Source organism: Octopus sinensis, linkage group LG12 (assembly GCF_006345805.1).
Source record: "Octopus sinensis linkage group LG12, ASM634580v1, whole genome shotgun sequence".
Lineage (NCBI taxonomy): Eukaryota > Metazoa > Mollusca > Cephalopoda > Octopoda > Octopodidae > Octopus > Octopus sinensis.
The window spans coordinates 50,293,255-50,313,549 of NC_043008.1; the positions used below are offsets into that span (position 1 = coordinate 50,293,255).

A 20,295-nucleotide genomic window follows, 5' to 3' on the forward strand; every position below is an offset into this window, starting at 1 on the left:
ACAGGAGCTGAAATTTGGCGGGAGGGAGACTAGATGATTACATCCACCCCAGTGCTCACCTGCTACTTAATTTATCGACCCCACCAAAAGGATGAAAGGCTAAGTCGACCTTGGCGAAATTTGAACTCAGAACGTAAGGACGAACAAGATGCTGTTGAGCATTTTACCCAGTGTGCTTCCAGTTTTGTCAGTTTCCCGTCTTAATAACAACAACAACAACAACAACAATAATCCATTATTTATTGCCAACAAAGCCCATTTATGTTTACAATAAAACAAACATATACAAAGGTATTAGGAAATATGAATTAAGCGTAATAAAGTTAAATAAAAATTGTGAAGGAGACAGACACATTACACAATAATTTAAGACATGTTAAAAATTTGAAATTTTACCCCAAAAGTTACATATATCCAGAGATATGCCCCAAAATATTTCTGTTTTCGTTAATAACAAGTACAATAAGCTGACCTTCACTTGAAGTACAAGTTTTCCGCGTGCTTGAGTTATATCGAAGTTGATCAGTATTCAAAGCTTTCCTTCTCTTAACATTCCTCTTGAAAATAAATAATTTAGACCTAAAAAGAAAATGTAACAAATATATAGTAAATGATAAGAAGAAAATGGAGTTTTAACAGATAAACATTGATTTATTAACATATTGTTAATTTTCTGTCACCTATAATTGTTTCCATACCCAAATCATTTGAATTACAAATTAATAAATTAAAATTGCATTTTGAAAATAGTGAGTTCTTGAGGGTAAGAAATTATTTGTTTATAAAACATCATATATGTGTGTGTGTGTGTATGTGTGTGTGTGCACGCGCGTGCGTGTGTGTGTATGTGTGTGTGTGTATGTATATGCATATATATATATGTGTATATATGTATGTATGTGTATGTATGTATGTGTGTGTATATATATATATATCATCATCATCATCATCATCGTTTAACGTCCGTTTTCCATGCTAGCATGGGTTGGACGGTTCAACCAGGGTCTGGGAAGCCAGGAGGCTGCACTAGGCTCCAGTCTGATCTGGCAGTGTTTTTACAGCTGGATGCCCTTCCTAACACCAACCACTCCATGAGTGTAGTGGGTGCTTTTTACATGCCACCAGCACAGGAGCCAGAGGAGGCTAGCAACGGTCATGGTTATATATATATATATGTAGTGCATCTTGCAAGCATGAAGTGGATTCGATCCACCATAACCAAATTTCAAGTAAACAGTTCAACAGAACTTTTCTCACGGTGGAACAATAGTTTTTCTGTGACGAAGTTTTATATTTTCCAGATTGCCTTAGCTAGGCTGAAATAATGTCTTCACCACTTGATCGTTTCTAACCCCTTCTATTTCACCAAAAGCTAGAATTAAGTTAACAAGACCACCAACTAATTCTATTGTTCTCAACGATATGCCTATCCTTCTGGATAGTTATAAAAGCAAGAACCCCAAGCAAAAATCAGTGACTTGGTGACAACTAAGTTAGTCGGCTTGTGACAACTCAAACAGAGTCAGACAGCTACCATCAGTTAGGGAGCAGAACGCTAGAATCGTGATCCAAAGCAAGGCAGCTACTAAAGACAATGGTCAAATGAAATCTACTGTCAGCAGCCATGAGACTTCCCACACTCTCTCACTTTGTCTTCTCTGCACATTATCATATCTCTTTCTATGGTTTACTACTACAATACGAACACACAGGCCAAAATCAACCTTTTTACTTCGCACGCTCTAGGATTTTATCACCTGCCCCTTGAGGCATGGTATATTTGATATAACGGTAAATAAATATTTTCTTCACAACTTCAATCAGTGTTCTTTCACCTTTACATAATGACTATCAATGAAGAACCAATCCTTATACACTGATTACGCCGACATCTCATATTATTGTTTACTAATTAATATCACCCATTACACACACACACACACACATATATATTAAAGATATACAGTGATATATAGTGATATCAAGAATATTTCATTTATGAATATACATAGAGACCTCATTTCCTTACCAGAGTATGTCCGGCTCTATCTCCAAGAATTACACACTAAATATCACTGTCGGATTGAATGGTACTGCCCAGGTGTCGAAACCATAAGGATATCCATTTGACAGCTGAAGATGGGACGTATAGATGTATGCGCTCAATGTGCTTGTTTGTGTGAGCGTGTTTGTGCATTCTGCAGTTGTTGATTGTGAACTTTCTATATTTTATTTTTCCGTGGTTCTAAGTTGTCCATTGAAATTCTACATGCTGCGGCAATTATGAAAGACTAACAAGACAAAACGCCCAGGAAAATAGACGAAAGGGGTCTTGTTTCATAAGTCCTTCACTTCAATGGCTGCTGTGCGTGACTGTGACTGTCAACTGGTTGATCAATGGCCTTATTTCCTGATTTGGTCCCATCTGGCTACCAACTATTCCCCAACATTATACTGTATATCTATCTTACGTGATTGTCCATATTTGGCATTCAAATCTAGTAAGTTTGTAGCTTATGGTGGTTCTATTGAGGTATACATGGAAAAAAAAAACACCCTCCCGCCTTTGGTTCTTGAGAGTCGCGTCAGCCACTGGATTGCTTTTCCTCATTAAATCCTAGTAGAAATCTAAATTGTCCTCCAGAAAGATTAAAACCGATCACGAGCAAATAATACAAATTATAGAAGGATAAAAAAACATTAAAAAATACTTATTAATGCATTTAAGACGGTGAACCGACAGAATCGTTAGTACGCCGGGCAAGATGCTTAGCGGCATTTCGTTCATCTTGACGTTTCTGAATTCAAAAACCGCCGAGGTTGATTTGGCTTTCATCCTTCTGGAGTCGATAAAATAAGTACCAGTTGAGCACTGAGGTCAATATAATCGACTTTCATCCTTCCCCCGAAATTGCTGGTCTTGTGCCAAAAATATGAAAATTTCCATATTCTTTTTTTCCAACTAAAATGCCGTATGGCCAAAACAACAAAAACAAATAGTGGTTAGAGCCGTAATGGGTGTAAACGTGTTAAAAACTAATAATGAAAAACTGGTTGATGTTTCAGAAACATGTTGACACAAATGACTCCTTTTTTGTAGGAAAATCTTTATTTTGTAAACTGTATCTGATTAAAAAGCTTTTACTTTACAAAAATGTCGACAAATTTTTGCTCACTAAAAGGCAAACGAAAACCCATTCTTGTTTGTTTGTTCAAGTTGATCTTTAATGGATCAGTGTATGAGTGTGTACGTGTGTGTGTATGTGCGTGTGTAGATGGGTGCATTTGTGTGCGTGCGTGTGTATGTGTGAGTGCTTACGTACCAGTGTGTGTGTCTGTATGTATGTATATGTGCGTATGTGTGTTTGCATGTTTGGGTATGTGTGTGCGTGTTCGTACTTGTGCATGTGTGTGTATATGAAAAGATCCGTGAGTTTATGTTTGTACGTGCGCGTGTGTGTGTATGCGTCCGTGTTTGTATATGCATGTGTGTATATGCAAACGTGCGTACTTGTGTGCATATATGCTTGTATGTTTGTGTTTGTATGTGTGTGTTCGTACATATGTGTGTCTGTGCATATGAGTGCGTGCGTATGTGTGTCTATGTGCGGCGGGGAGCAGCTAGTAAATGGAAAGTGGTGTGTGAGAAGAAGGTAACAAAAAAAGTACAACAAAAAGCCAGGAAACAAAGACGTAGTCAAGAGTCTTAATTGATATATGTGTGAATTGAAAGAGTTCGTTCGTTGATCCACTCTGCCTGAAAATGCCGGGCTATCAACGACAAAAGTGGAGAAAAGTTTATATCAAAGAGTTATTGATTATCTGACGCTCAAAAATAAACCTGAAGCCTTTCCGTGTGAATATGTGTATGTATATGATTATAATAACCGATAACATGTAATCGATAAAGACAACAAGAACACCGATATCTAAAATAACATCTACAGAGCGAGCCAATATGGAAGGCTTAAGTCGTGGGCAAACTGCGGCCCGCGGGACCTTCTGAATGGCACGCTCAACGAAAAATTATCTTGAATTGTTTTAGCAGTGTGGCCTGCTTTATGGTGAATCATGTCTCATATGGTCCACTTCTCGAACGGAGTTGCCCCAGCCTGTTCTACACAGTCGTTCGATCTGTCAGAAATGGCAACCAAGTCTCCCTCGAATTATATTCCACAATCAAATAACAGCACATTAAATAAAAGTTTCAAATTCTGGCACAGAGCTGGCAATTTTAGGAGAAAGTGGGTAAATTGATTGCATCAGCCTCAATGCTTAAACTGGTGTTTATCTTATTGACCTCGTAGGGATGAAAAGCAAAAGCCGACCTCAACAGAATTAAGACCACATTAAATAATTCCTGCAAATTTTAGCATATGGCCAGCAACTTTTAGTGAGGGGGTGGGTGTCGACGATTAGATAGATAGCAGCGATTCACTGATACTTTATTTCATCGACCCTGAAAGGATGAAAGGCAAAGTCGACCTACTTTAGGTTTCTGGAGAAAAAGAAGAAAAAAAAAGAGAGACGAGATGGTTCATAGCCACAATGCTTGTGATTATATTTCGGAGGAGTTTGTGAATGGTTACCACTTCTTCTTTGGAAAGGAAAAGCGCTAAAGTGGGTGGCAGAATATATATTTTTTTATTTAATTTTTGGAAAGTAAAATATTTTTTGAGATCTTTTGTGGTTTCAGTCACTGCATGTCGAAATCCTTTTTAAAAAGTTTTAACGTAGTCCATAGATGTAATTTGTGACGCTGAATCCGAATTTGGGATCTTTACCTCTTGACCGACAGATTAAAAAATAATTTTTTGTAACTAAACACTTTCAAACTTCGTATACTGGTAGAATGTGTCATATAAAACCTCTTTTACTCTTGGCGTTGTTGAGAAAATTCTGTATTTTGGAAGTTATTTCTTGTTAAAGTTGTCGTATTCGCCAAGAGTAATAGATGTTTTATGTGACACGTTCTACAAGTATACAAAGTTTGAAAAAGTTTAGTTACAAAAAATTATTTTTTAAATCTGACAGTCAAATGGTAAAGATCCCGAATTTGTTATTCATTTATTCCAGAAAAACTTTGCGAAAATATTATAGGTATTCAGAGTTTAATAATTTTCAGAATTTTCAGCCAATCAGAAAACAACGTATTCGCTACCTCTTCCATCATCTGTCACAGTAGTGAGAAGGGGGGTGGTCGAAAACAAGTGTGGAACACCTGGTGGTTACACTTCTTGGGTTGCTATGGAAACAGAGTTCTTTGCTTACTATACTAACAGAACTTCACGCCATGTGTAAAATACTCGCTTCTGATTGGCTAAAATACCCAAATTTTGCAAACTTTAAAGGCTCTCTCTCTTTTTACTTGTTTCAGTCATTTGACTGTGGCTATGCTGGGGCACCGCCTTTAGTCGAGCAAATCGACCCCAGGACTTATTCTTTGTAAGCCTTGTACTTATTCTATCAGTCTCTTTTGCCGAACCGCTAAGTTACAGGGACGTAAACACACCAGCATCGGTTGTCAAGCGATGTTGGGGTGACAAACACACACATAATATATGTATATATATATATATATTATATATATATATATATATATATAGTAAGCGAAGAACTCAGTTTCCGTCTACCAAATCCACTCACAAGGCTTTGGTCGGCCCAAGGCTATAGTAGAAGACACTTGCCCAAGGTGCCACGCAGTGGGACTGAACCCGGAACCATGTGGTAAGCAAGCTACTTACCACACAGCCACAACTTTTTAATTATAAATTTAAAGGACAAACGAATTTCATTTTCATAATTGGTATACAAAACTTAATCTATATACCAAATTTAAAAACAACTGGAACAAAACTGGAGATAGTGATTTAAACCAAAAAGATCCAATTTGTTGTTCTGTATGAAACGAGAAATGCTAAAAATTTAATAAATAAAAAAATAAAGGAAACATCCCACTCAATTCTTTGCCCTCTATTTATCCCATGAAGTGTGATATCTATTTCGAAACTCCAGCCGTATGATGACTCTCATAGGGAATGACCAAGGGTTAAACGGGATATATAACAGCTTGTGTTCTCTGACAACAATGATGATGATGATGATCGTAATGGTTTCAAATGTTGGCAGGGAAGGAGTACATGACTGGTACTTTATTTTATCGACACCGAAATGACGAAAAGCCAAGACGACCTCGATGGCATTCGAACTCAGAACGTAAAGAATCAGAAGAAATGCCATAATGCATTTTATCCGACATGCTAACGGTTCTACCAGCTCGCCGCCTTCCGTGATGCTAATGATGATGATGAGGATGATGATGATGTTTCTCTCAGAGGCATAGGGCTTGAAATTTTAGTTGGAAGAGGTTAGTCGATTAAATCAAACCCAGTACTTGACTGGTACTTTCGACCCCGGAGCAACAAAAAGCAAAGTTGACCTCGGCAGGACTTGAACTCAGAAAGGAGGAAGCCGTAACTAAATACCACAAGGTATTTCGTCCACCACTTTAACAATTCAATGACCAATATAACGATAATTATCTTTTCTTTTATATCTTTCTTTCTTTTTTCTTCTTTCTTTTTTTTTTTCTTTTGTACTTTCTAGCAAATATTTTAATAATACGTATCGAACAATCAAATCGAAGATGTCTACTGATTTATAGCAAGTTTTACCAACGTGTATATTAGATATTTGAGGCCTGAAATCGCTATATCGCTTTAAGTGTCTTTAGGAAAAAAACAATTGAATAAAGGAAATAAGCGGTTTCATCTACCATTAAAAGAAGAAAAGAGGAAAGACAAAAACATAAGAAAAAATGTATTCTACAATAGATCGTCGAGTTAGAAACTAGAGATAGACACGATTAGACACAAAAGACAGAACGTAAATATAAATGCGGTATTAAGTGTTGCTGGTTATTTATTTAAAAGATAAGTGACCATTCCTTCATAGACTAGCTAAATAGAACACTCCTGCATAACAACAACAACAATAATAATAATAATAATAATAACAAAGATGATAAATGCAAGTATAAAAGGAAAAGGGTAGGTGGTGCAATCTTGAAACAAGATGTACCGATTGATCGATATAATATGATGTTTTAGCAATCTGACAGCAGCTCCATTATACCACGTCCTCTCTTTCTCTCCACCTTCCTTCCACATAATTTTACCGTTTTGTTTTCGTGACAAAAAAAACCCCGCTTACTTTATACGATATCTAAAATTCAAATGGTTTGACGTCATTTAATTTAGTTTTAATCTTTTAATCAGGAAATAAGGGTCTTGTTTTAACACTTTGCTGGGCCTCCAAGCCTAATGTGTGTGTGTGTGTGTGTGTGTGTGTGTGTGTGTGAGAGAGAGAGAGAGAGAGAGAGAGAGAGAGAGAGAGAGAGAGAGAGAGAGAGAGAAGAGAGAGAGAGAGAGAGAGAGAGAGAGAGAGAAAGAGAAGTTCTCTTCAAACCAGAAATGCTTGTAACGGAGTGGACTCTGCTAACAGTACCCAAGAAACCAGGTTTGTAGTTTACAGTTGTTAAAAGAAACTGAAAGTAAATTGTCCGAAAAGTAAATTGTGTTAGAAACCGAAAGTAATGTTAGTAATCTCCCACAATTTCATGTAAACAATGTATGTGACACACGTTTAATATAACGTACTCATATTTTAATATAACATGAAATCCGTACATATCCTTAAGCGATCTTTTCAATTGAAAAGATCCTATTTAAAATTAAAACAATCACATTTACAGGAAAACATAACAGTCATTGATACACAAAATGAGATTCATGACTAGTTTTTCACGATATATGTTCATGAGGACATGAAATAAATCTTCACTAGTCCCTCTATAACAGTTGAATTCGACCCTATATAGTTTATTAAGTGTATGGACCCCATTTCAGTCCAGCCGACAGTTTAAATGGTAGTCCAGCAATGTAACTGGGACTGTTTGTGAACAGAGTCTACGATCACGGCTGGTTTTAGCGCGAGAAAGCTTCAGTGAATTCGGACCATGAGCAAATTTAGTCCTTGGTGGATTCCACTCTCAGTAATAGCTATCCTTACAGCTACATTTCTTAACCCAGTGTAACTCTTACTAATAGATGTTCTCACAGCTAGATACTCATCTTGGTGTAATAGCTGAAGAAACATAGAATAATGCATAGACGTGTAAAACTCAGCCTAAATGTGAATTTCTGGTGAAGATCTCCCGCACCCGTAATATACATTGTTTCACACAAAATTTACATCTGTATTAATGTAGCAATAAATGATGTACATATTCTGACAACAAGTCCTTCTTCATGACCACACTACATCACATTACCACCTGAGTTTCTTATTGGTGAGCATCCATCACCCTTCTATTGTCTGTGTATAGATACCTATTTCTTTACTGCCCACAGAGGGGACAAACAAGGACAGACAAACGGATTAAGTCGATTATATCGACTCCAGTGCGTAACTGGTACTTAATTTATCGACCCTGAAAGGATGAAAGGCAAAGTCGACCTCGGCGGAATTTGAACTCAGAACGTAACGGCAGACGAAATACTGCTAAGTATTTCGCCTGACATGCTAACGATTCTGCCAGCTCGCCGCCTTTTGTCTGTGTATGGATACCATCATCATTTGGAACAACAGAATTGAGTGAATGGTTGGCAATTTGATGAGCATAGAAGTTAAGACCCACATAGGAAGCCCACCCATCAGATATCAAATGTGCAGTATGAAATTTTAGTATACCAATTATTCATTACTTTCAGCTTCTATCACAATTTACTTTCACTTTTTTTAGACAATTTACTTTTAATATTTTTTTTCAAGACAGTGGGGCACACTTGTGTAGGTATGCCCAATTCTATACATGTCATATACAATTCTATATATGTTTGTGTCCAACACAGTGAAAACCATGAAAATTGCTAAAATATCTAATATTTCAAGGCATCATCAAATTACCAAAACTATATTGCCCCCTCAAAACCAAGATTTCTATTTAGGATCAGAAAATATTACACCATTGAACGGTTTCTGAGCCTTACATAGCTTAAGTAAGAAGCTTTCATCAGTGGAATAATGACACACACACACACACTTTTCTCTCCCCCTTCCATTCTCTCACACACAAAAAATCTTAGACCACACCCAAAAGAATTCCAACTGACTGAATTGCTTGCCAGCACATTCCTGTCTCTGCCTCTTCTCCCTTTACTACAATGGTGTCTGCCTCTATAAGCTTGCTAACTGCATGTAAACCAGTTGCACCAAAGACCACACAACATACCAATCTGTATTCTTTTTGTCATCTTCACTTGGTTCTGACCCTACAAGGGTCAGCTGAAAAGATCATTGGCTGACCAAGATACTCTCATGGAGTGTGACCAAATGAGATTTATTTTCAACATAATCCTCCTTGCAGTCCACACCCTTCTTCCATCAGTGTTGCAGTGCTTGGATCCAATTGGTGAAGAAACTTCCTAGCACCAGCATAGCTGCGGATCGGGATGGTCCACCCCTGGGCAGCACTTTTGGGTTTGCTGCAAGCAACGTGTTTTTTTTTTGTGGGGTCCAGGGATGACAAACAGAAAGACCACACACACTCTAGCTACGCTGGTGCTTCCTAGTCAAGGGTTCTTCATGTTGGGGAACAGATGATAGTCAGATGGGGCCAAATCAGGAGAACAGTGAGAATGATCAACCAGTTCAATGCCACAGTCACACCAAGGACTTATATGGTAGAATATTGTCCTGATGAAACAAGATCCCTTTCATCAGTTTTCCTGGACATTTGGTCTTGACAGCCTTTCATAACTGCCTCAGCAAGTTGGCATGGCACCCTCCAATGATGGTGTGGTCCATTTGAAGATGGACAATGAGCACAATGCTTTTTACATCCCAAGAGACTGAGGATCTCATCCTCTCTGCATATGAAGCACCAGATGCTACATAGCCATCAACCAAACTGCAAGTATATAGGATATACCTACCTACCTACATACATACATACATACCTGCTTACATGCAAGTTACTTGGTGACCCTGCAAAAAGCATCCCGTTCACATTGTAAAGCAGTTAGCATTTGGTTGGGCATACAGCTGTGGAAACCATGCCAAACTGAAACTCACCTGTGCTTGTACCACATAAAAAGCACTCGGTCCACTTTGCTGGGAGGTTGGTGTTATGAAGGGCATCCAGCTGTAAAAGCAGTGCCAAAACTGACACAGAAGTCTGGTGCAGGCTCATACCTGGCCAGCTCCTGTCAAACTGTCCAACCCATGCTAGCATGGAAGGTGGACATTAAATGATGATGATGATGATGAGGATGATACAGACAGAGAGACATGTGAAATAGCATCCCTTACCTGATACTGCAGAATGGAAACCAGCATTGTAATCACATGTCACTTCGTTATGGATGAAATCTGAACGATCGTCAGTGTAACTGTCGTTTATATTGGGACCTCCAACCACAGCACCATACAGTACGATGGGGTTGGCACCCTTACTCTCAAAATCATCCCATGAGCAAGGGCCAGACACCTTACACGAACTTTAAATAAAATAGAAATGGGTTTGTTTAAAGAAATACAAAAGAAATTCATTTAGTCTTTATTATAATAATAATAATGATAATAATATTCATAATAATAATAATAATAATAATAATAATAATAATAATAATCATAATAATCATAATAATAATATTCATAATAATAATAATGATAATAATAATAATAATGATAATAATAATAATAATAATAATAATAATAATAATGATAATAATAATAATAATAATAATAATGATAATGATAATGATAATAATAATAATAATAATAATAATAATAATAATAATCCTTTCTACTACAGGCACAAGGCCTGAAATTTTGGGGGCGGGATTAATTCGATTACATTGACCCCAGTATGCAACTAGTACTTAATTTATCAACTCCAGAAGGATGAAAGGCAAAGTCAACCTTGGCAGAATTTGAACTCAGAACATCAAGATGGAGAAAATACTGCTAAGCATTTTGCCTGGTATGCTAACGATTCTGCCAGCTCGCCACCTTAATAATGATGATGATGATGACGATGACGATTCTTTTTTACCAGAGGCACACGGTCTGAAATTTGTGGGGAGGGGCCTAGTTGATTACATTGACCTCAATGTATAACTGGTACTTAATTTATCAACCCTGAAAGGATGAAAGGCAAAGTCGACCTTGGTGAAACTTGAACTCAGAACATAAAGCCGGAAGAAATGGTACTTATTCTATTGGTCTCTTTTTGCTGAACTCCTCTGTTATGAGGACAGAAACAAACCAACACCAGTTGTCAGGTGGTAGTGGGTGGGGACAAACACAAAAACATGCTCTTATACACATACATACAATGGACTTCCATATAATTTCTGCCTACCAAATTCACTGACAAGGCATTGGTTGGCCCAAGGCTATAGCAGAAGACACCCAAGGTGCCATGCAGTGGGACTGAACCCAGAACCATGTAGTTGGGAAGCAAACGTCTTATGTATGTATATATGTATGTAATAGATTTGACTGTTAACAGCAAAACAAAAAATGTTCTTTACCTTCCAGCATGATGTGGTCTCGTTGGTGGGTTGTGACCAGCCCCTACAACATAACTTCTGCCACTGTCTCCCAGAATGTAGTGGATTTGCTGAAGAGCCCAGTACCGATAGACTGTTGAATTTAAGCCAGATTCAGCAGCCAGAAGAGCAATAAATGCCATGTTTCCTGAAAGAATATGTTCAAGATATAATAAAGAAAAAAATCAAAAGAGAAAACAAATAACTTCAATGTTCATTGATAGATATGTAATTATATGTGATAAATATGTAACACATATATACATATACATACATGAGTGAGTTTACCTGTGATGTGGCATGTAAAAAGCACCCACTACACTATCAGAGTGGTCGGCATTAGGAAAGGCATCCAGCCGTAGAAACCTTGTCAAATCAGATTGGAACTTATGCAGCCCCCACCTCACCCACCCTGGCTTACCAGCTTTCAGTCAAACCCATGCCAGCCAGCATGGAAAGATGTGATGCTAATGATAATGATATATATATATATATATAATATATATATATATTATATATATATATATATATATATATATATATATATATATATATATTTGTATATGTATGCATTTGTGTGCACGTCATGCACTAAGACAAAACAAAAGTTGGTTCACAAATTATTTAGTTATGTCATCTTACATGTATTTCATTAATAATAAAATATGTTTTACAAGGAAAATCTTAAAAGCAGTTTACATTATCAAATCTTCAGAGATTGCATAATGCTCATTAACAATTATTAGGATTTATACTGAACTGCAAACAGAGTTAAGGTATCAGTGACAATAACTATTGTCTTTAGAAATGACTAACAGGCTTGTATAAAGTTTCCATCTACCCAATTTCTAAGGCTATAAGAAAATGGCATTTGTCCAAAGTGCAACATAAATGCCCATTTTTGTAGCCACAGGACCTCATGGTTGCAAAGTGGGCTTCTTAATCAATTGGTCATACTGTGCCTACACATGAACGTTAACTACATGTTTAATACATCCTGAATCTTCTACATAAACATGTATCTGCACATGTTGAATAGATTTGAAATGCAGAAGCAAAAACATGTTCAGGTATTCACTGTCAGTATTTAACTTGAATAAACCAACAAAACTGTTTCCTTTGCCGACTTACCTGCATACCTGAGCACTCCCCATGATGACCTATACACCAAACCTTTCGGCGTGTAGGGCAGAGTACCACCAGGTAACCAATCTTGTAAAATCTGAGTCAAATCCCGTTTGTATTTTGCCTTCCTGGTTAAATTGTAGAGCAAAACCTACAAAGAAGCAAATTCAGAGTTCTTCAAAGTTATTTACTTGTTGTTGGGTTGTTATTGTTTAGCCCCAGGTCAGCCCTGACCAACCAGATCTATAATCAAAGACGTTACAGTTGTGACCATTCGGCTTTAATTTCACACACAGTATATCATAAACTACATTATCTAATTTGTCCTTTCATTTTATAAGTAGGTAAGGTATGAATTGAGGGAAATTTATTTCTAGCAAATCAAATGATTACACAGATGCTCCCTCAGTGCTTCATATTATTGGATTATTTAAAAGTGTGGTGTGTGGTAGGGAGGGCAGTCTGCTGACAAAATGCCTTCTGATCTTCAGGCACATCATTTTATGAACTCCAGCTAGTGCTGTCTTTACTTTTCATTTTCCCACAGTTTGATGAAATAGAGTGCCAATATGGTTTTAGTCTTTCATGCAGTAAAGTACATTAGATCACCCTGTGGTACCTACTTGCAGTTAGGTGAACTGAGCCATTGACAGCTTAACCCTTTTGTTACAGTATTTCTGTTGAGATGCTCTGTGTTTCTTTCAATTAACTTTAAATATAACAAAGAATTTAGTAAAATCACTTCGTTATCATTAAGCTAGTGTTAAGATCATAAATTGTGACTAAGGTTTGGTGGAAGATTTTTGAGAACTAAGATTGTTGGGCATAGATGCAATACTTTTAACTACATAAGCCTGTGATACCAGCTTCTATTTAGTTAGAGTGACTTGTTGGTACTTGATTGTCTTCACCATGGATACTAGCTATTGAAGTATATAGCATTGTTATATCTATAGTTAAGGCGGTGAGCTGGCAGAAATGTTAACATGTTGGGCGAAATGTTTAGCGCTATTTCGTCTCCCGTTACGTTGTGAGTTCAAATTCTGCCGAGATCGACTTTGCCTTTCATCCTTTCGGGGTCGATAAATTAAGTACTAGTTATGCACTGGGGTCGATGTAATTGACTTAATCCTTTTGTCTGTCCTTGTTTGTCCCCTCTATGACTAGCCCCTTGTGGGTAATAAAGAAATAATATATATATAGTTCCTATTTACAGTTAGATGGACTGTGATATAAATAGTGAAGTATCACAGCTATGGATACAACAGGGTAAAATATATCCTTTTATAGCTAACCAGATATATAGATTTATTGAAATTTAAATATCTTGTCCATGGAAACAATATGACCCTAATGTCACAACGCAAACCTTTGATTCATCATTTCGTCATCCAGTATATTCTATCAACTTGAATTATCAGCAGCTTTTATTTCTAAGTAACCAAAGAATTTTTTTTAAAAACCCACAAAGCAACTCACCATGGAACCAATTTCCTTTTCATCCCAAGAAAACGACCAAACCCAGCCACCTCTATAGTTTCTCTCAGCATAATGTAAGTACTTTTTCATCCCTGTAGCACGATACAGCCAAATGGCAGCCCATGTCAGTTCATCTTGGTAACCCGAAGAACTAGAAAAAAAAAAAACAGTCAAAGAATTAGTTTAACAGTAGTACATACAAAGGGATCAGCTGACAGAAACATCAAAACATTAGAAAGACCAGAAAATATTTTCTTCTTGCTCTTTATATTCAGCTCAAATCCTGGCAAGATCAACTTTGCCTTTCATCCCACCATGACTGATAAAATTAAGCACATTCTAGTGCTGAGGTCAACGGTATTGATTAGAAATTGCTTCCCTCAAAATTACTGAATTTGTGCCTAAATTAGAAACATTTACTACATAAACAGGCATGCATGCATGTGTGCGTGCACACACACACATGTACACTTACACATATGTGAATTTAATCATTTCATCAATTCATGAATGCTATTAATTTGTTCATGGTATCTTGTACGCTATTCTTATTTTAATTTCAAAAATACAAAAGTCATTGAGTTATCTTTTCCTGTAAGTCTTTAAAAAAACTTACCAAAAGAAATCTCAAACCAGAGATTTTTCTCCTAAAACCCCATCACAAGTGTTGTTAAAAGTGGGGGTGACTTTTGTAACCATTGCTGTCCCTTTATTTATTAGTAAAACAAAAACAAAAAAAAGAAGACATAGTAGACATACTACTCTTCTAATATTCTAGTACCGTCATATTCCTTCTATGATGGATTCTTTAGAAAAACCACATTTATTTGAGGGCACTTATTTGTCCATAATTCAGTTGCAATCCTAATTTGTGCAGTATATTTGTATAGAGGGCTTTCATATCCCAACTAACTAGAATTATTTCCAGGTGTGCTTTCTTTAGAAATTACATGTAAAGAATTCATACAATCTCTGATGAAAAGAGCTAATTTGCATAATGGTTTTAATGTCCAGTAGGTTACTTAATTGTTGACTGCTTGATGTAAGACCTATAACAATTGAGCATAATTATAATTCTGGCGATTTCATAATCTTGAGATGTGATGTTAGAAGGTCATTTAAACTGCTATGAATTTCTTTAGAAATATGAATTTTGGGTAATTCACGAAATTGGATTACAGATTAAGAGAAAATTAATTGATAGAGTCAGGGTACACAAACAACAAATCAGAGATCAATCTATTAGGAATACTCCACAGAAATGAATATTTTGACATTTATACAAATGGGAAATTTCAAGTATTCAAAATAATGGAAAATGTCAAACAGTTACTCAAAATGGAACATTTTAGTTCAAGCTAAAACAAATCCAGCAATAAATATTGCTAATTGCCAAAATGCAGTTGTGCTGCTTAAAGAGCCAATATGGCAGATGGAAGTGTTAACATTTTTAATCATATTCAGCCTGTGGCAATCTATTTTAATAATTTTAAAAAATATCTCTAATTTTAAAAGCTGTTTTCAAATACTGTTACTATAGCAGCAACATTTTTCATTCTATATGCATTTTTATATGTGTGTGTGTGTATCTGTAAGTATATGTGTGTATAGACATGCATACAAATTATCTATCTATGAGTGTGTGTATGTATGCAGACATTTGTACACAGATTTCTCTGTCCCTCTCTCTCTCTCTCACTCTTTCTGTGAATGATGTGTGATTAGCTGTATCTGAAACATAAAGCATTTCTTCTCCAAAAGATACATTAAAATAGTAAGAAGTAAGATCGATTTTTCATATGTATATATATATATATATATTTCAATTTCTCAGAGGAGGAGATGCAATGAAGATGACATTTGTAGGTTTAAATCATAAAACAGTGACATTGACACAACTGATGTCCCACCTGAATATTTATCCACTAGTTAATGTCTGCAAGAAAAAATATAGGTGGAGAGGGACTCAATGGTCTGTGATAGATATTTTGAGGAAAATATACTGAAGTCACCCAAAGACTAATAGTATTAAAAACCAGATTGTGTGCATGATCTTCCACCAAACAAGAGAGAGAGAGAGAGAGAGAAGTTATATTGTAGATGACAATTCTCAAAGAAATATGTAAGAAACTAGGAATACACATACGGGTAGAATTCTCTGACAATTGGAACACTGTCGCTATACTTTTTCCGGTATTCATCTGCAAATTCAAACAATTGAATAGCATGTTGCAGCAGCTGGGTGGAGTATAGTCTATCTAAAGGTAGAAGATGCAAAAAAGAAACAAAATATGAGTCAATGTTGTTACTCCGAGTACAAAAATTAGTTTTGATACATTGGCACAAGTAATGGTTGTGGCGGTGGTGGTGGGATAGTATATACAAAGGGGTGCTAAAAAGTTCTTGGCTTTAAGGGTATCACAAAAGGCCTGGTTGGGGGCCCAACCCTGCGAGTTCTTTTACAGGGCTTAGAAAAACTGAAGGACCGCTGCAGTAAGTGTGTGAATCTGAGAAAGGAATATGTTGAATAAAATCATAATTAACCGATCCTCCTGTATTTTCTTTTACCCAAATCCAGGAACTTTTCAGCGTCTCCTCATGTATTAAGAAGGAGAGGATTAACCCTTTAAGCATTCGGATTACTCTGTCAAATGTAATGTTCATTTAGTCACTTCAGTTTTAATTAATCATGCATTATCTTGTAGCTTCAAGATTTCGATGATGACTGTTTACTTTTAGAATGACATTGTAGGGTCGGCACGAGAGGTAGGATCTGGCCAGTTTGACTATAAAACAGGTGGAATATTTGGGTCGGTTATGGCTGGTTTAAATGCTAAAGGATTAAAGGATTATGTGATCTTCATTGTTATCTCAATTTTCTTAATGTTGTTAATAAAATGGAGAGGTTTCAATACAGAATTGAAACTGACCCACAAATTTTGCTGACAAGGGAATACATCTCTTGTTAGGCAAACTGACAAGGGGAACCTCTATGAGGTCGCTTGATTGGCTAGAAATAGCAGACAACTATCTTCCAGATAATTTTTCATCTTTAAAGAAGACACATTTGATGATGTAGATATGAATGTAAAAAAAAAAGCAGGGCAGTCATCAATAGGAAGACTTTACTCAATGTCTTCTCTGTCAGAGATGATCTGTGGCTTAACAACAACAACATTCATACACCATGTTCTTTCATAAAACAGCCCTAACTTCTCCAGTAATTGAGGAAAATTGTTTGGGGATATCATCTGCATGAAACATAAAAGCTGGATGTCAGCTCCCTTTGCTTTAACCTGGATTGACTGGCATTAATAATTTAGCTTCTATGTTTTCCTCTCTTCATTAGATCAGTAATATTAATTAACTGAGCATTCTTCCCTGTCCACCCTCACCACCACCACCACCACCACCACCTCATTACATCAAATACCTTAACACTCACTCAAATGAATCTCAAAATACTTTCTTCTTACATACATAACTTCACCAATAACCTTAAATGAAATTGTTGAATTCTCAACATCTCAATGTTTCTAATTACAAAGTCTGCTAACTCACTGATCCTACCAGAAGCATCTGATCCTACATTACAGAAACATTGAGTTCCTGAAAACTTTGCCACAATCTGAATACTGGTTGAATTAATGATATAAGCTCATTACGGAGACAATGTGTCAAGACTGTTGAAAGTGCATCCTTACAATTCCTCACTGTAGGTCAGAGCATGCAGTTAGCTAAATGGAGATATGATATAGGTAAGGCTTCTAAGGGCTGGTTTTAACTGGAACATTGGTCTAGTACTTGGAAGGTCAAGAAGAAGAGACTGAATATTTGACAGGGGACCTCTCTAAAAAAAATGCTCCTCTTCCTAAATTCTGAGAGGCTCACAAGTACAAGAATGACAATAGGCACAGGCATGGCTGTGTGGTTGAGAAGCATGTTTCCTATAACATGGATTCAGTCCTGTGTGGGAACATAGGTGTTTCTACTAAAGTAATAGGCTGACCAATACCTTATCAGTGGATCTGGTAGACAGAAGCTGGAAAACGTTTGTTGCATATGTGTATGTGTATATATATCATTATCATCATCATTGTTTAACGTCTATTTTCGATGCTAGCATGGGTTGGATGGTTTGACCGGGGTCTGGGAAGCCAGGGAGTTGCACCAGGCTCCAGTCTGATCTGGCAGTGTTTCTACAGCTGGATTAATATATATATATATATATATATAATCCTTACCATCATCGTCATCATCATTTAACATCCATCTTTGATGCTGGCATGGGTTGGATGGTTTGACCGGGGTCTGGGAAGCCAGGGAGTTGCACCAGACTCTATTGTCTGCTTTGAATGGTTTCTATGGCTGGATGCTCTTTTTAATGCCAACCACTCTGCAGAGTGTATTGGGTGTTTTTTTATGTGAAAGCAGCACCAGCAGTCATCAAGTTAACTTGCAAGGTAAAGACCCCTCAGCTGAGTGAAGGAGTGGTTGTGAGAGAAGTGGCTTTGTGCTGGTTGAGAAGTTAAAGTATAACAGAAGGATAAGGATGAACAACAGATCTCCAAGTTACGCTTAGTCATTAGGTCTTGACTACCTGCAGAATAGAAGTCTATTTGAACATAGCTGACCTGGGCTAAATGACCACCACAACAACACCTACACTCCACCCATCACCACTACTTATACGATCGGTCAACTGTATGTCTAACTGGATTAAATCCTCATTGAGAAGCTTTATTGTTAAGAAATTAAAGTGGTCAAGTTTTCAGACAAACTATTGGACTTATGGTGTGGCAGCGGCTATGGCTGACCAGTTCTATTGAAGACCATAGCTCCGGCTGCTAATGCTGCTGCTGTCTCGGCTACGACATCACTTCCTGGATTCTCCTTTGTAACCTTGAAAGCTGGTCTCTCCATGGTCATATCTTCGGCTCTTGTCCAATAACTGTGGTCAATGTAAGGATTGCCAACCTGAAAGCGGGACAAGAAAAAAAAACATAAATACAATAAATAAAATAAATGGATTGGGTTCAATTCCACTCCACAGCACTTTGGGCAAATGTCTTTTACTATAGCCCCAGACTGACCAAAGCCTTGTGAATGAATTTGGTAGATGTAAGTTGAAAGGAACCTATTTCAGACACACACATACATATATACATACATACATACATACATACATACATACATACATACATACATACATACATACATGCATACATGTATATGTACATATATACATATACATACACATATACAATACACTCTTGGAGTGGTTGGCACTAGGAAGGGCATCAAGCTGTAGAAACTTTGCCAGCTCAGATTGGAGCCTGGTGCAGCCATTTGGCATGCCAGTCCTCAGTCAAACCGTCCAACCCATGCCAGCATGGAAAGCGGTTGTTAAACGATGATAATGATGATGATGATACACATATACATTTATAAATTTACGTCTATATCTATTTGTGTGTCTTTTATCTTTGTGTTTATCCACACCACTGCTCGCCAACCAGTGCTGGTTTGTTTACATCCCTGTAATTAAGTGGTTCAGCACAAGAGACCAATAGAATTAGTACCAAGCTTAAATTATAAGTACTAAAAAAAGAAATCAACCATTTAATACACACATTACAAATTTAATCTGTAAGTGGAACAGTAAAAATATGCAAGATTTTCATAATGTTCAAAATGTGAACTTGTTTTTGTAATCTACATTCTAACAATGGAGCTTTGTATCTTTGCTAGAAACCAACTCCTTCGTTATGGGAAGAGTTCAAATAATCTAAAATAGAAGAGAGCATGCATATATGCATACATATATACATTTAGGTTATGGTCTAGTCACCTGTATTGTAAATCAGGTGGTTCATGAAAGAGTCATACTTAATGACTGATGTAGCAGATTGTATGATGCCTGTGTGTGAACAGCTACACTGTATGGCAGTGGAACATGGGCTGTGACAGATGAGGTCATGCATAGGTTTGAAAGAAATGAAATCAGTATGCTTCGCCAGATGTGCAATGTCAGTGTGCATGTTTGACAAAGTGTAAGCATCTTTAGAGAAAAGTT

General features: G+C 36.8%; 1 protein-coding gene across 1 annotated transcript in view; it reads right to left on the reverse strand.

The window, feature by feature from the left end:
- Positions 1-237: 237 nt before the first annotated feature.
- Positions 238-20,295, reverse strand: part of LOC115217910 (endoglucanase E-4-like) — a 27,250-nt gene continuing 7,192 nt past the window's right edge. Inside the window, exons 4-10 of the mRNA XM_036507961.1 lie at positions 19,037-19,196; positions 16,366-16,477; positions 14,220-14,370; positions 12,747-12,891; positions 11,598-11,763; positions 10,372-10,559; positions 238-579 (exon numbers count right to left, since the gene is read on the reverse strand). Of these exons, the coding sequence (XP_036363854.1) occupies positions 530-579; positions 10,372-10,559; positions 11,598-11,763; positions 12,747-12,891; positions 14,220-14,370; positions 16,366-16,477; positions 19,037-19,196 (972 nt within the window). The 3' untranslated portion in view covers positions 238-529. The remainder of the gene's footprint in view (positions 580-10,371; positions 10,560-11,597; positions 11,764-12,746; positions 12,892-14,219; positions 14,371-16,365; positions 16,478-19,036; positions 19,197-20,295) is intronic.